The 17,632-nt window shown below is 40.8% G+C and overlaps 1 protein-coding gene across 3 annotated transcripts in view; it reads right to left on the bottom strand.

Moving 5' to 3' along the window:
* Nucleotides 1-17,632, bottom strand: part of DOCK8 (dedicator of cytokinesis 8) — a 229,953-nt gene that overhangs the window by 140,922 nt on the left and 71,399 nt on the right. For all 3 annotated transcript variants that reach the window (XM_041740118.1, XM_041740127.1, XM_041740135.1), the window contains exons 5-6: nt 5,824-5,947; nt 260-472 (exon numbers count right to left, since the gene is read on the bottom strand). In XM_041740118.1, the coding sequence (XP_041596052.1) occupies nt 260-472; nt 5,824-5,947 (337 nt within the window). The remainder of the gene's footprint in view (nt 1-259; nt 473-5,823; nt 5,948-17,632) is intronic.

Genomic DNA, 17,632 nt, shown 5'->3' with positions numbered 1-17,632 from the left:
GATTGAATGAGACAAAATCAGTGAAAGTGTTTTGTAAAGAGCAGTGAAAATCCTGGTTATTGTTGGAATCTCTTTTGGAGGACTGATCAATAACTGGCTTTGTGATTCCATAGGCTTATCTTAGGGAAAAGAATGGCCCAGAAATCATACCACTAAGCATCCTGATAGTGCTATACAGGAATGACAAACAATAATATTTTCCTGGAGACTCTCTGTTTTCCTCACTGAGACTCTCCAGCATGGAGATGGTGGCACCCACCTCATCCACTGATGGGTACAGGGCAAAGAGCTCGGCCTGCCGATTGCTCCTCCGGGCCTCTTCATTCTGCTTCTCGAAGTCCTCAGCACTCACTTGCTGCAGGAGGTTTTCCAGCCGCTGATCAGGCTGCAGGCTGCGGAGGTCGAAGCCACAGGCAGTGAGGGGGCCTTTCCCAGACACGTCACAGAGCACGTTTAAGTGGCGGGGGCGCACCTGCAAGAAGACACCCATGTTGTGAGAAGGATCGTGGCTCTAAAATAAGAACAAAAGAATCTGGGGTGTATCTGCCCTGCTCCCAAGTGGGATTACAGAATCAGGCCTCAAGCTGCTTCTGAGCAAACTATGGGTTTGACAAAAACCACATCTTTGGCTTCCTGGCCCTGAGTATCCTAAAATTAAATATCTCCTTCCCACCTGGAAGCAGGTAATTGCTCATCAGATGTAGATAAACTGGTCCTTAGAAAAGGTTTAAAAACAGTACTGTGGGGGCACCTGGGTTCCTCAGTTGGTGAAGCGTTTGCCTTTGGCTCAGGTCATGATCCTGGGGTCCTGGGATCGAGCCCTGCATTGGGCTCCCTGCTCAGCAGAGAGCCTGCTTCGCCCTCTCCCTCTGCTATTCCCCCTGCTTGTGTGCTCTCTCTCTCTCTGTTGAATAAATAAATAAAATCTGAAAAAGAAAGAAAGGAAGGAAGGAAAAGAAAAGAGCACTGTGTTTCTATTAGTTTGGGGCATGTTCTTTTCTGGAGATTAGAAGTCAAGTCTCTTGTGAACCTCGCTCATGTCTCATACTCATGAGAACAGAACTGGAATAAGTATAACAGAAAAGAGTCTGGACTGGACTATTTAGGGACCTCATCCTGATCTCAATTTCAGAAGCTGGTTTTTGAAACTGGAAAATAAGATGATCTGAAAGGAGCCTTCCAAATTAAACCTCATATAAGTTCCCAGCTGCATCTTATCCTTCCAAAGACAGCAATGTGGGAGTAGGAATACACTTCTATGGGACTTTAGTAACAGTTTTAGGAATAACCACCAGAACAAAAAGCAGAAAAGCATTTGCTATTCAAGTAGTGTCCACTTTTAGCTGCAGTGTGTTTGAAAAAAAGAGTTTTTTTCAATAAAGCAGATGCTTTATTTCATTAGCAATGTGTCAGTAACGGGAAACGGCAAACCCAACCAAAGACTTGGTAAAGACTATACAATCACTATCAATATGTCATAAGAATATAGATGAACTATTATAAAACATCTACAAAATTAATGGTAAAATGTTATCCTAAAGTTCTAGCAAATGGACATGCTATTATACAATTTCTCTATAATATATATTTTCTGTGACATTCATCTACCTTATAAAAGGTACTCTGCTAGATCATAAATTTTACCTGACTGAATGTGCTAACAATAAATTAGCACTTTAATTTTTTTAAGATTTTATTTATTTGTTCATGAGAGACAGAGACACAGGCAGAGGGAAAAGCAGGCTCCATCCAGGGAGCCCAATGTGGGACTTGATCCTGGGTCTCCAGGATCACGCCCTGAGCCGAAGGCAGGCACTCAACTGCTGAGCCACCTAGGCATCCCAAGCACTTTAATTATTGATACTTTTTTAGCTTAGAAATTATGAGAGCCTTGGGAGAACGAATTTACGAAGTTACTTTGAAAGGATATCAAGATATATACATATATATATGTATGTAAATATATATATAATCTCCAGAATTTATCCTAAGGGTATAACCGGACAAGTGAGCAAGGATTGTGAAGACAAGAGCATCTCTGGAACATCGTAGTAACAAAATAATAGAAACTATCTAAATGTCTTTTTTTAATAAAGATTTTTACTTATTTATTCATAGAGACACAGAAGGAGAGAGAGAGACAGAGAGAGAGGCAGAGACACAGGCAGGGGGAGAAGCAGGCTTCATGCAGGGAGCCTGATGTGGGACTCAATCCCGGGTCTCCGGGATCACACCTCGGACTGAAGGCGGCACTAAACCACTGAGCCACCGGGGCTGCCCTCTAAATGTCTCCCCAAAGAGACAGCACTAAAAGATCTTGGAACTTCCATCCAATGGAATGTTATGCAGCCATTTAAAGAAAACCCAAGTAAACATGTATTCACTGGAAGAGAAAGGTGATCACCTCACAGTGTATTAATATGAAAAAAGAAGGCATCCAGTATTATGTATAATGTGATCTAATTTTTATGGAATATATATGTGTGTACCATGGAGTTGCATCATATATATGTATTGAACTTATGTAAATTCGGGCACTTGGCCTTTCCATTCCACACAGAAGGTGCCAAGAATGGGAGTGACATGGGAAGATGTTGCCGATTGTCTCACTGTCTGAGCATCCCTGCATGAGTATTAGTCTAACACTTAAAAACATACAACTTTTGTGTAACTTGGCTCCACAACACAGCCGATGACTTAACTGAGCACTGAGTATGCTGAAATGGGTGTGCTTTATGGAGGTGATGGTCATTGACCTACTGTCTCTCAGCTCCAAATTTTATACTCTGTGATACTGGGCCTGGCATTTAGCAAGTCACATTTCTGCTTTGCCACCTCCTTCTTTTGGGTTCTGCCAGTAATAGGTGCTCTAAAAAGATTGGGTAGCTAGAGAAGGGAAAGGGGACTGGCTCCTCCCTCTTTGTTGAAGCTCCTCCTACCTTGGTAGTGGCAATTGGTTCTAGAGCCTAGCTTCTTTGGGCGCTTCCAGAACTATCCTTATCTTACCTCCTTGGAGGTACCAGCACCAGCCAGACAGTCCCACCTCCTAAGAGGTCAGAGTCCAGACTCTCAGATTCTGTGGGATCTTTCCTCTGAGATCCCCAGAGATTTGAGTTCCAGCTCTAAGGCCACTCTTTAGAGCTTCTAGGTTCTGATAACTCTAATACTCTTCCAACCAGACCCATGGTTCTTGAATATGGTCTCGGGACCAGTAGCATCAGCATCTCCTGGGAAATGCTAATTATAAATGCAAATTATCAAGTGCCACTCCAGCCTAATGAATCAGAGACTCTGGGTGGTACCTAGCAATCTGAGTTGGAACAAGCCCTCCAGGCGATTGCAGTGAAGCTCTAGTTTTAGAGCCACCGCCCCAGGATGGTGTGCGGGTTCCTGCTCGTACAATTTCTAATTTCTATAGGACTTCAATTTTCCCATTTCATTCTCTGAGTCCTCCAAAATTGTTTAACCAATCTCTATATTAAATTTATTTTGTTGGGCAACCTGGGTGGCTCAGCGGTTTAGCGCCACCTTCAGCCCAGGGCCTGATCCTGGAGGCCCAGGATCGGGTCCCACGTCAGGCTCCCTGCACGGAGCCTGCTTCTCCCTCTGCCTGTGTCTCTGCCTCGCTCTCTCTCTCTCTCTCGAATAAATAAATAAATAAAATCTTTAAAAAATAATTTTAAAAAAATTTCTTTTGTTGAAATAACTGCTATGGCTACTGTCTGACCAAGATAAGGAAAGATGTAAAATAAAAACTGAATTTAGTCAAAATTACCAATGAGAAATCTCTTAAACATCTCCCACAAAGTAGATAGCCCATGCTACAGGAAGCCCACCATATTCAGCATCAGAACTGATGGCTGATTCCTACATTAAGCTCATATTAAGTAGTCAACATGGCTCTAGAGACCATGTGGTTTGAAAAATAGGTATTATATTAAAAGTCTCTACTCATTCACCATTCAGCATGGAGAGATGATTAGAATGAAAGCACCTGAAAGCTGAAAATGCTACCAGGTCAGAAGATGCCCTATAAAACTTAGACAAGTCTCTTCCCCTTTGTTTTATTTTTCCCAACTACAAAATGGACAAGTTGGAACAGAGCACTGGCTTTCTAAAAGATTTTGCAATTGTGATAAAATATACATAACAAAGTTTACCATCGTAATCATTTTTTTAGAGTACAATGCAGCAGTGTGAAGTACATTCACACTGTTGTGCACACCACTACCCACAACTCTTTGAATCTGTACTTATCTATACTGTAACTCTGTACTTGTTAAAAGATCATTTCCATTCCTCCCACTCCCTAAGCCCCTGGCAACCACATTATACATTCTGTCTCTAGGAATCGGACTACTCCAGGTAGCTCACATACATGGAATTATACAATTTTTGTTCTTTTGTGACTGATTTTACTTAGCACCTATGGACACTAAGTGAGAGCTGGCATTGACCTAAATGCTTTACACAATATTAACTCATTTAATGCTCTAACAACCCCATGTGGTAGTTCCTATTTGTTGTCATCGTTATTAGTTTTATGGACTTGAATGTTCGAAAAATTCCTATGTTGACATCCTAATGCCCAATGGGCTATTGGGAGGTAGGGCCTTTGGGAGGTGATCAGGTCATGAAGATGAGGCCTTCACAAGTGGAATTAGTGCCCTTATGAGAGACATGAGAGCCTTTGTTCTCCCTCAGTCTCCCCTGTGTGGTGGCACACAGCAAGAAGGTGTCTGCAAAACCAGGAAGAAGATGCTTACCAGGAACCAAATGAGCTGACACCTTGATCTTGGACTTCCCCACCTCTGAACTGTGAGAAATAAATGTCTAGTGTTTTAACGACCCCAATCTATTGTACTCTATTGTTCAGCCCGAACTGACTAAGACAGCTTCCCTTCAGGCGCCTGGGTGGCTCAGTTGGTTAAGCATCCAACTTTTGGTTTCAGCTCCAGTCATGATCTCAGGGTCATGAGATCAAGCCCCACATCCATCTCCACACTCAGTGGGGAGTCTGCTTGAGATTCTCTTCCCCTCCCTCTCTATCTGCTCGTCCCTCACTCATGTGCACATGCTTTCTCTCTCTAAAATAAATAAACCTTAAAAATTGGCTTCTCCAAGACCACGGAACAGTTGACCAAGATGGCAGGAGAGGAGACCCCCTAAGGCACTACTTCCTTTACACCAGTGAGTCTCCATACCCAACACTCCTTTTTAATGTAAATATTTTCTAATTTTTCCTTTCCCATCCTGACATGCCATGTACAGATGATAAAACTTACACACACACGTTTTTTAAATGAACTCAAAAGAATTTAATGGATTGAGAGAATAAAAGAAAAAAATTATAATAAGATGAGATGTCTTTATTATCCTCCTTGTTTTCCAATGGAGGAAACTGAAGCAAGCCCAGAAAGGTTAATTATCCTGCCGGGGGCCACAGAGTCAGTATACAGCAAAATAAGGAAGAAAACCTGGGCAGTCTGGCCTCAGTGTGGACTTTCCCCCACTCTGCAACTGCCCTTAGAGACACCACCGGGTCTCAGGAATTGTTACGTGGATGGGCCCAATGAGCAACCCCCTTCTACTTCTACCTATTTTCATTACTGAACTTGTGGGTTTTCATTTGAACACCAATTTCTGTAGCTACAAACAGGTTTGAGGAGAAAAAAAAAAAAAACCACCACTGACTCAAATGGCAGAGCTCCTGCTACTCTGACATTCTCTGAGTCTAGCCCTTTCTCTAGTTAAAACACCGACAGCAAGCCCTGGGCAGAGCAGCCCAGTAACCTGGTAACCATGTTTGTTGATAGAAAATACCTGTGTGCTTGGTTCATGGCCCTCCAAGGACTCTGACTCAAACGTCTGTTTCTGAAGTGTCTTGTGAAAATCTCTTCGGGATCCAGTCTTTTTAAAGCCGCAAATCTCCGAACTTCCTTGGTTTCTTTTTTGGTTGTTATTACGTCATTTGGAGCAAGAGAAAGAGAGAGAGGTACAAGCGCATTAGATTAAAAATAAAAGTAATGTTTGAGAGTAGACATGGCACTGAAAGATCTCGCAAAGAGAGGACCGATTGTAATTCCTCCCATCTAATTATGCACCAGGCCTAATACAAGGCTCTGCTGTAATGAGATACAGACTTGCCTCCTTGCTGGCTCATTATCAAAGGTAGGAACGGTCTGGGAAAATGCCACTTCGGAGGTGTGGTCATTTCAGCTGCGGGGCATTTGGCTCCAAGCTGACGCTAAACTATGACCCTAGTGTTAAGAGGCTGGAATAAATCTAGCAATGTGCAGAGCAGCAAATAAAGATCGTTTGAAGATAAAAATAGAGGAAAACATTGAATGTCCCCATCAGTGTTCTTAACAATGAATTAAAAAGGCAGGACACGGTTAAGAAAAAATAGAAATAAACGATGGGCATGCCGAAAATCTCTGCTAATGGTCTCAATCTCCACTCTGCGCACGCCATTAAAATGGGGTTTCAGAAATGTGTAGCTATGAAAAGGGTTTAAAATATAATGGCCAGCACTGTCCCCGGAGAAGGAAATTAGACCATCATGAAAAAAGGCAACAGATAGAAGCTCTCAGATAATAACTGTAGAAACCAACGTGCCTATTCCCTGTTTTTATGACTCAAAGTCTTCTTGGAAAACAGGCTGCAAAGTCAACTGCACAAGCATGTGCTCATTTGGTTTGATTTCTCACACTATTAGAAAAACCCCTGAGCAAGTAGGTAAAGGGATATGAAATGAGTTAGGATTTATTAGGCAGATCAAATGGCAGACAGATAAAGCAGGAAATGTGGGAGAGCAACTAGCAATGATCCAAATACAGAGTTTATAACTCTTTGGGAGGGGTGAAGTGTTGGGTTATGCACAGAGCTGGTATTCAATAAATTTTAGTTGATTAAGTTAATTACAGAAAAAAAGGAGATGACCCAGGGAGAACAGGCTCTGTTCTTAGATTTTATTGTGCTCTAAAGAGAAGCAATTTGAGTAAAAGGAGATAAGAAATAGCCCTAGGAGAGGGGAAAGATGGGCTTGGTGACTAATTCAAGTCAATGTCTACTATAAATGGTCATCTTCAGTGTCTCTTGGCCATCTGTACTGCCCTGACCCAAACCTGTATTGACAGGGTTGGGTGAACAGCAGGCCAAATTGGGGAACTGAAAGAAAATAAGTAAATGAGTATAGTATACTCTGAAATAAGGAAATAAGAGTAAACATTTAGAAAAGATTTCAAGAGAAATATGCAGAATGATTTATGGCTTGGAATTCCTAAACACCAACAAAACAAATGAAATTTAAAATATCATATTGTTCATAAACATCAAGCAAAAAGTATTTTGCTTCAAATAATTTCCTAAAAGTAATTAATAACTACTTACTTAAAATATTTAAGAAAATTATTTTGGTTCCAGTCGCTCTAAGTGTGCAGTGCTAAGAAGAGCAGATACATGTGTGAGCAAAGTTTATTTTATATTATAATATTTATTTTCTATGAACAGAGATTTTTGAGAGCCTCACATAGGATTTCATCAACCTGTTAGCTATTTAAAAGTGATTCTCATCATTATAAACTTACCCAGCAACATGCATGTGTGTGCTGGACGAGAAGCTTTGCAAGTGCATAAAATGGCTTTTTTGGACTTTATCTAAGGGTTCAAAGAAAAAGCTATATGTGATATAATATTCTTAGGAAAAAGTACCCAACTCAAAATAGTAATAAATAGTGAGTTGTGTCTTAAGATAACTCTCATAATTACAACACACTGAATCTGTGGCTGTTTTTCCTGAAGAATCCAATTTTAAAGGGAAAAGTTCCCAAATGAATTAACTAATAAAAATTAATTCTAAGGGTGCCTGGGTGGCTCAGTTGTTTAAGCATCCAACTCTTGATTTTGGCTCAGGTCATGATCTCAGGGTCGTGAAATCATGCCCTGAGTCAGATTCTATGCTAGGCATGGAGCCTGCTTAAGATTATCTTCCCCCACTCCTGTACCCCTCCCCCACTTTAAAAATTAACAAATTATCTGAAATCAAATGCAAACAGTGAATTAAGACACAAATTTCACACTTTGGTATCTGCCCTTTGCCTTTCTTGGGACTTATACACTCCAAAGGGTACTGATGCCAAAGGTTCAATGTCACATGTCTCCCCACAAAGCCACCTGCTCAGGCCACAGAAATAAAAATCTGGAAGCAGCCTAACTTAAGCCCTTGTGTGCCCTGGCAACCAGAACGATATCTGCCTTGGTTTTATTTTTTTGTCTCATAAAGTGCACTTACTTCCAAGTGTTCCCTGATAAGTGAACAACACACACACATGCACACACACACAATTACAGCTATGTACCTGCCCCCATCATTCTTAATCACTTTTCTCAGTCTCTCTGTTTCTTCGTTGGTGAGGCATAAACACTAGGTGAATTCTAGGATATTTGCCCAACTTTAAGATTTTATGATAAAAAGGTCATACACTGCATCTGGAAACCTTCAAATCAACTTTCTTCCAAAGATGCTTAAATCTGGGAAAAGTCAAATATGCTTGGCTATTGCTCTTTTGCTATTTTAGGCAAATAGATGCTTTCTTTTTTGTCCTCCATTTTGCTAGAATGCTTTCTGGAGTTATTTAACTCCAAAGACACTGACAAACAGGCATTAAAAAAATGAGTCACAGAATAGTGTTAAAAGTTCATTTTGCAATGTATTATATTCTAACTTCACATATGCACCAGCCCTCAGAATTTGGGGGATGGAAAACATTAAGACTGACGTATTCCATGGTTGTGTGTTTGAAACCAGAGCAAACTTTTCTCCCCTTCCTCATTCTCAGTTTAGCATCTACTTCCCCATCTTGAAGTCTCAGAAAGTCACAAAGCTCCCTTGTGGTAGCAGGAGCAGAGCTGGCTGAGGGAGACCACAAGGGCTGGCAAGTATGTAAAGATGACTCATTTTAGAAGTGCCAGCCACGGAAGGCAGAAACCACCACCGGGTAGGTAGTGAGACTGCTGGCGGAATGCCACCGGCCACTAGAAACCCCAGCCTCATTACTCCGCCCAGGCAACTGAGTCGAACAAAGCCATGCTCCTGTTGAGCCTCTTCACAGACAAGATATAGGGAAGTGGGCCAAGTAGTAGAAGAACTATTCTTAAAATGAACTCAACCTATTGCTTCTTAAGGAAACTGCATTCCTTTTCTCCAAGCACTATTATTATATATTTGGGAACCATCCAAAGACCAACATATTTAAAAAAAAAAAAAAAAGGTTGATTTATTTGAGAGAGAGAGAGAGAGAGAGAGAGTGTGTGTGTGTGTGTGTGTGTGTGAGCAAGCTGGGGGAGGGTCAGAGGAAGAGGAAGACAAGTTGACTTCCCACTGAACGGGAACTCTGACTCAGGGCTCAATCCCAGAACCCTGAGATCATGACCTGAGCTGAAATCAACAGTCAGATGCTCAACTGACTGATCAACCCAGGCGCCCTAAGACCAAACATATTTTAAAGACCAAAGTCTTCAGAAGCAGTGTGGAGTAGACAGAATTTGGCTCTAGAGTTTGGGACCTGGGTTCAGATGCTGTCTCCTTACATACTGGCTGTGAGACCCTAGGCAAGTGACCTAATCTCTCAGAGCTACGGTTTCCTCAGATGTGAAATGGGGAGGAACACTGTTCATTTTGAAGGTTTGTGTGATGACTGGAAAACAGCACATAATACGTCTTCTTCTCCTTCCTCCACTTCCCTTTCCTTCCTATCCCTCCCATACAATTTGGCACTAAAAACATCAGAACAAGGTAATCCTCCATGCCTCAGGGTGGGGAGTAAGTGAGGACACCCAGAATGGGAAGTTGAAGGCCAAACAGGGTGAGGAGGGAGTACATATGAAAGGGTGGCTTGGCATGGAGAATCAGAACCCAGAGGGTGTGAGGAGGGTGCCCAAGCTTGGAACAGCCTGGCATGTGACAATGGATGAGACATTCTGGGTCGAACAAGGAGGGCACCCGGAGGAGCAGCCTGCTAGGGTGTCTCTGTGCAGGAGTGGCCTGGCACTCAGTATGGGTGCAGGCCTAAGAGGGCATCTACCCAGGAGGGGCAAGGCTGTTGCCGGGTGTCAGAGCCAGAATATGAGGAGGAAGGCAACTGTGTGGGGAAGGGGGGTGGTGTTGGCAGTAGGTACACATCAGAGGATTAATCATGTAAGTAAATGTAATAAGGACAATAAGAGTCAGGTTTCTCACTGAGAAAAATATGGAAAGGAAGAAAACAAGAATGAATACTCTGATGTCATGTTGCAATTGCAGGTATCAACATCAACTCATGGTTTTCAGCGCACACCACACACACACACACACATACACACACACTCTCTACCACTGTGATGTGAAGACACAGGAGGAGTGACCCCTTAATAGCAGTAAGCACACCCAACACCTACAGCTTGGCTTTTAAGGACCACTTTCCACTTAAAAAGGGTCAGAGCTGCTTGGAGAAATGTCTGATTCCAGGGATGAGGAAAAGAAAGCTGTAAAATCAGCTTGTAATATCTTGTGGCAAAAAGCAAGGATGTGATCAGTGGCTGCTTAGGGGCATGTAAAAAAGATACGAGGGCCAATTCAAAGGATTCACACTAGTCAAAGTGAGGACAATCTGAGCATCAAAATGAACCACAGAACTGGATTCAAACTTACTGAATAAAATAGGAACCTCTAATTCAATATTGATACAAATAAACTTAAAGTTTAAAGAGAAATTGGGGGGGACCCCTGGGTGGCTCAGCGGTTTAGTGCCTGCCTTTGGCCCAGGGCGTGATCCTGGAGTCCCGGGATCAAGTCCTGCGTCGGTCTCCCGGCATGGAGCCTGCTTCTCCCCCTGCCTGTGTCTCTGCCTCTCTCTCTCTCTCTCTCTCTCTCTCTATCATGAATAATGAATAAATAAATCTTTTTAAAAAAATAAAGAGGAATTGGGCATTTTACAATCACCTAATCCAAATGGAGGGATTATTATGTCTAAAAAAAAAACTGCCCTGTAATCTCAAGGTCAGTCATGAAAGTCAAGGAAACACCCAGGAACTGTTCCAGAGTAAATTACACGAAAGCCATCTTTAGTGACATCTAAACGCAATGCATGCCTTTCAACTAGATCCTTTTGCTCTAAAGGGCATTCTTGGGACATTTGGTGAAAGCTGAATAGGGTCTGAGGATTAGATGGTAATAATGTATCAATGTGAATTTCCTTAATGTGATGGCTGTATGCTAATTACGATGGAAAATGTCCCTGTTTGTAGAAATTACACACTGAAGTGTTCAGGGGTAATGGAGATTTAGGTTGGCAACTTACTCTCAAGTGGTTTGGGGGAGGGGAAAAAGATCTTTGTGTTTTACTTACAAGTTTTCTGTATATTTGAGATTGTTTCAAAATAAAAGGAAAATGGTATATTGGGTGTCTGGCATCGTAATAAAGTCTGTTAGTGGGCCCTATTACAGCATCCATTCTGTAGCTGCTATGTGCACAGGAGCTGTCATGTCCAGAGACATCTGAGTGATTTGCTCTACTTGCCAGCCCTCTAACTTCCCACTTGGGCTCGATGATTGTAACCAATGCCTGACTGGTATAGGGCACCGCTTGCCTCGAAGTTGGACGATGGGAAAGCTTTGTAGTGTGGTCCCTCCAGAGTACCCTGTATATTGGCCAGGAATTTCTCTGTGCCCTTATCCTGAGTTGACTTATTTTGCTTCTCTCATTTTCTTATGGGCTTTTCCTAAAGAGAACACTCTCAAAAATCATGTGGACCCAAATCCCTATCTCAGGCTCAGCTTCTAGACCATCTCAAACAAGATAACCACATACCAGCTCAATAAATAATAGTTATTATTATGAGTGTCAATGACAATACCATTAGATGCAACACCAATGCAAGTGTTATAATCTAGATAACCGTATTTTGTAGATATGCTGAATTTAAAGTCTCCTAACATCTTTATTTCTGAACTATATAATTTTCACATAGGTAATTTACTTTCTTACCAAAAGCAAAAGTAAAGCTTAGAAAACTGCTCACTTTAGGATTTCACTTGTAGAATTCTCCCAAAAAGGCAATAAACACCCAAGTGAGGTTGTTGTCCTCATTAAACTTGTTCCATTCCATTCCATCCCTTTCAGGAGTTCTTAGTGGATTTCATTTCCCAGTTGTGCTGCTAAAACCATAGTTTGGACTGGATTTTGGGAATCCAATTTTCTGATGACTTACTACCAGTGGCTCTCAATGATGGTAATTAATGCTGCCATTTTTGATTGTCTCAATGACTGGGATGTGCTAATATATTTCACATCCTGAAATGCATGGGGCATCCCAGCAATGAAGAACCATCCTAAGACATCTATTAGAACATCCAATACATGGGGCACCTGAGTGGCTCAGTGGTTGAACATCTGCCTTCAGCTCAGGTCATGATCCCGGGGTCCTAGGATCAAGTCCCACATCAGACTCCCCACAAGGAGAGAGTATTCTGTTTATGTCTCTGCTTCTCTCTTTGTGTCTCTCATGAATAAACAAAATCTTTACCCAAAAAAAAAAAAAAAAAAGAACATTCAACACACCTATCAAATGTCCCGCCAAACACTCCTGGAGGTAAAAAACCAGTCTATAAATACATGAGCTAGGCCCCATGCCATCTTACAAATAAGTGCAAAGTATTTTTGCACTGAATTTTCCAGCAAAACAGAAACTATATAAATGTAGGGGAAATTAAACTCTGTGCTGATTAGACCTCTACCAAGAGTTTTCCCCCATTTTGGAAAATCACATTACTAAAAGCAATGCTACTTGTGTTATCCCAGTCACCCACACAACACACCTGTTGCAGTCTGCTTTTGTAGGTGTGAGACTCATAGCATTATTCTGGCAGCTGCAAACAGCTATTTCATTATGTTCTTTGGTGGAGTTATATCCAAGCATTTGCATCTTTACATATATGCTCTTTTATGTATTATGTTTATTTCTCCTTTATATAACAGTTGGGACATTTTACGGACTTCTAAAAATGAGAAAGTTCATGGGTGACAAAGGTGGCATTTCAAAATATTCATTACACAGAAATATGCTGTGGAGTCTGATAGATCTGAGAACGCTTGTCTTAAAGGAACATGATGTGGATATTTGGTGTTAAAGTTTTGTTCATTCTCCTATTCAACACGTTTGTAAAGGATCTCCTGAGAATAGGCACCAAAGAGAATGCAAAAAGGAATATACAAAAATCCTAGCTTTAAAGGAGTCCCTGTCCTCAGTGACGTCATAGTCTAGTGAAAAATATCACCTATTTAGCAGGGGAGATAAACATTCAGACACATAATCAGAATGCAATGTTGAGGGGCGCCTGGGTGGTTCAGTCATTTAAGCATCTGCCTTTGGCTCAGGTCAGGATCTCGTGGTCCTGGGATCGAGCCCCATGTCAAGCTCCCCGCTCAGCAGGAAATCTACTTCTCCCTCTCCACCTGCCCTTCCTCCTGCTCTTGCTCTCTCTTGTGCTCTTTCTCTCTCCCTCAAATAAATAAATAAAATCTTAGAAAAAAAAAGATAAAGCAATGTAGAGTATGACAAGAGCTTCTAAGAGAAATACAAACAGCATGCTTTGAAAATCCACGGAAGGGAGCAGTTTCCTCTGGCCAGGTCAGGGAAGGCTTCGTGAAAGCCCTGGCCTTTGGGCTTCAGGGGTGTGGATGTGTGGGGATGGGAGTGTGTGTGTAACCGCTCAGGTGTAGCTCAGGGATTTCCACACCTGGATTGCTCTCTGTAACTGCACAGGCTGATGAGCCTTGCTTGCTTTCTGTACTTTTAGAAAGCAAATAGCTAAACATCTTGACAGCCAGCACGACAAATGCATGTCATAATAAGCAATTATTGATCAGGGAGACATTTTTATGGTGTTTTGGGAGTAACTGAATTATATGCACCGATGTGTTTGAATTTTAATTGTTTACCAGTTCACTGGGAGTAAAATATGGAGTAATAAAACAGATGATACCCCATTCCTTGATGTCCTAGCTCTCCTTGAGCACGACCTTCCTTCAGAATTACCTTAATCACCCAGGGTGAAAGACAAAGTCTAAGGGCTTTTATGATGTTGCTCATAACACTCATGAAATGTTTCACTGTCACTGCGGATAATACACCAAGAATAAATAGCATATAAACAAGTTTAATTACTTAAGAGTTTGACTTCCCACCAAGACACCAAACGCAACTTAAGTGAATCACTCTTAGTTCATTTAGAGAAAATGGCAGAGGAAATAATGCTTAAGTATTTAATGTGACCCAAAAGATGCCTGCAAACATCAATCCATACAAGATTACCAAATATTTGGAAATGAGAGGTGATGAACATGCAGCCGTGGCACCAACGTAGCATTAGATCAAGGGTCATTTCCAAAAGTCATGGAGAGAAAAGCACTGTTATTTTTAGAGCTATGACACCATATTTTATGGTATAGACATGAAAGATAGAATGGCATCCATTCAAGACATCTTCCAGTCTTAGTATCACAAACATTTCCAGTAGGAAAATGTATTTCCCCCAAAAGGAGGTCATGTATTTTGTGTTTCTGTGTAGTTGAATTTTTCTTATTAAGTGAAAAAGAAATTCTAGAACTTTCCTCTATCCTTCACAGACAGCATTCTTTGTCTGATTTAAAAGCCTCAATTATAGAACTTGAGTGGCAAATGCTCTATAGAATTATGAGCGTGGGAGGGAACACAAGTGGCCATTTATCTACTCCCCTGCCCCCTAAGTGGGATTCAAAGCCATTATCACAGATAGCAAGGACATAAAAGTCTATCCTTAGATATTACAGAGAAATGTAATATCAGCAAGGAGATAATTGAGGAATAAAAGAGCCAACTAAATCAGTGTTTGACTGCATGGTTATGGATGACGGACATGTCCATAGAAGGTGAAATGGCTTCATTAAGTATGGTCTTCCAGAGGAAAGTAGTTTCCCCCACCAACAGTGCATTAAAATATATGGGATAGAGTTTGGGGTTCACTCCTTTGACATGCTAATATAAGCACTTTTCCTGAAGTCTTCAGATTTTATTTCACTTGAAAGGAGTATTTTGGACAGGTTTAATTGGAACTAGATAAGCCCTAAAGGAGTAAACCTCCTGATTTTCCAAATCTTATATTTATTTCAAGAATATAGAAATTATAGTGCTTATGAGGTGAAATCTACCCCAGATCATTAAATGAAATCTTCAACAACAGAGTTATCCCTTGTTTTTTTTTTTCCTTTGCATATAATATCTTACTAATGGGTCTTATTGAAATTATTTGTCAAGTGGGCAGGGACAACTGAGCCAAAATCTATAATACATCAATATCAATAACCTATTATCATATGCCAAGAAATCATAGTACTTTACATATGTTAACTTATTCATTGCACATAACATAATTTATGAGGTAGACACTATTCTAATTCCTGTTTTCCTGATTAGGACATTGAGGCACAAAAAAGCAGTTTGCCTTAGGTCACACAGCACCTAAGTGGTAGACCCAAGACTTGAATCCATTTACTCCAGCTCCAGAGAAATCGCCATTCTGTGAAATAACCTAAAAACCATAGCAAAGCAACAGATTTTCAATTAATGAGTAATTTATGAATGCCAGAAACTATCTCAGATTTCTATCCATGAATTTTAGGGCACAATTACAATTCACCCTTTTTAGATGACAGTTCAGTGAGTTGTGGCAGATGGGTACAGTTGTGTAACCACCACTACAATCAGGACTTAGAACAGTTCCAGCACCCTCAAAAGTTTCTCTGATGACTTTCTGCAGTCAATTCCTTTCCCTACCTGCAGATCCCGGCAACCAATAATCTGTTTTCTGTCCCTATGGCTCTGTCTTTTCCAGAATAACATGCAAATGGAATCATGCATCATCTTTTTTGTCTGGCTTCTTTCACATTGCATATGCAATGAAGAGTCATCTATATTGCTGCATGCATGAGTAATTTGTTCTATTTTACCGCTGAATAGCATTCCATTGTATGGACGTACCACAGTCTGGTTATCCATTGCCCCATTGCATACGATCTGGTTGTTCCTAATTTTTGACAATCACAAACAAAACTGCTATAAATATTTGCATATAGATGTTTATGTGAATATAGGTTTTCATTTCAATTGGGTTAATATTCAGGAGTAGGAAGTCAGGTGGTACGATAAGGATATAGTTAACTGGGATTTTAGGATAGATAAGGGAAGAAAAACTCAGTGGTGGAAACAATATTAAGAAAGTAGATAAAATGGCTTCCAGTTTACAATAACAAAAATACAATTTCAGGCATTTCTATTTTATTTTAATTATATTTATTTATAAATATATATTTAATTATATATATAAATATATATATTTAATTATATTATATCCAGCACTGCCAAGGATATGTGGTGGGGGGGTGGGGGGGGTGGAGGACAGGGCAGTCTCATACCCAGTTGGTAATGGAATCAATCAATACAGCTTTCCTGAAGAAAAATTTGGTAGTCCTTATGAGGACATGTCATATGCACTGACTCTATTGCTACCCTCAGAAATCCTCACACACACGTGTCAGGACAAGTGTGCACAGATGTCTATTGTGGTATTATTTATAATAGTGAAAAATGAAGACAATTTCAATGTCCATCAATAGAGAAAAATTTGGTAACTTAATGATACATTCCCTTGCCCCTGGAATACCAAGCAGGGAGGGTGATCTCTGACATGGAAAAATGTCAAAGATATTACTGAAAAAAGTATATTTTGTGTGTGTGTGTGTGTGTGTGTGTGTGTGTATATGCAAGACATATACATATTTACACAGGTATAATTACATACTATTTCTGTAAAATGCAAATGTATATACATATCTATATGTATATATATTTGTGAGGGTATGAAAAGCTCTGGAAGTCTAGTGATGACCTCCGTGACTAAGAGTGGGTTGAAGAGAAGGGCAGGGTGCAAGTAAGGAGTGAGGCAAGAGACTGCCTCTTACTTAATACACTTCTACATTACTTGATTTCTTTCAAAATAAGTGTGCATTATTTGTCACATAAAATAACAAATTCAAAGGAGAGCTAATTAATCACTAAGCAACAACTGGCCAGCAATGCCTCTAAGTGTTCTCCTCCACCTTCCCACTACACTGCTCATGAAGATGTAGAAAATAATGGAAAGTCCAAAAAATGAGCAGACAACTTAATACCTGAATCTGGACAGAATCTCTGTGGATCAGATGGAGTTGGCAAAATGACATGCCATGCTTTATCTCCCCAAAGGGGAATTCAAAGGAAGGCAGACACTTAGTACTTCCCCCCCTGCCAGGACCTGAGCAGTCAAGGTCTCCATAAGCCAGAATCCTGAATGCTCTTTCTTCATTGTAGTGGCTTATGAATGGAGCCACTGCCAGGTTCCACCTGGTTGCACTGCTTCACACCAGCAGAAATCCCACCTTCCCTTGCCTTTCTCTTTCTATCATCATCCAGCAAAACCAAAAAGTTGTTTCTTAATCAAGAAACAACTCATAGAAAACAACTGAGCTGAAAATGTATGCAGGCTTTGAGATGAAGGGGTCTGGTACTGGATTCTCCC

This window comes from Vulpes lagopus, chromosome 2, assembly GCF_018345385.1.
Source record: "Vulpes lagopus strain Blue_001 chromosome 2, ASM1834538v1, whole genome shotgun sequence".
Classification (NCBI taxonomy): domain Eukaryota; kingdom Metazoa; phylum Chordata; class Mammalia; order Carnivora; family Canidae; genus Vulpes; species Vulpes lagopus.
The sequence above is the reverse complement of the archived record's forward strand: the minus strand, read 5'-3'. Positions and strand labels throughout refer to the sequence as shown.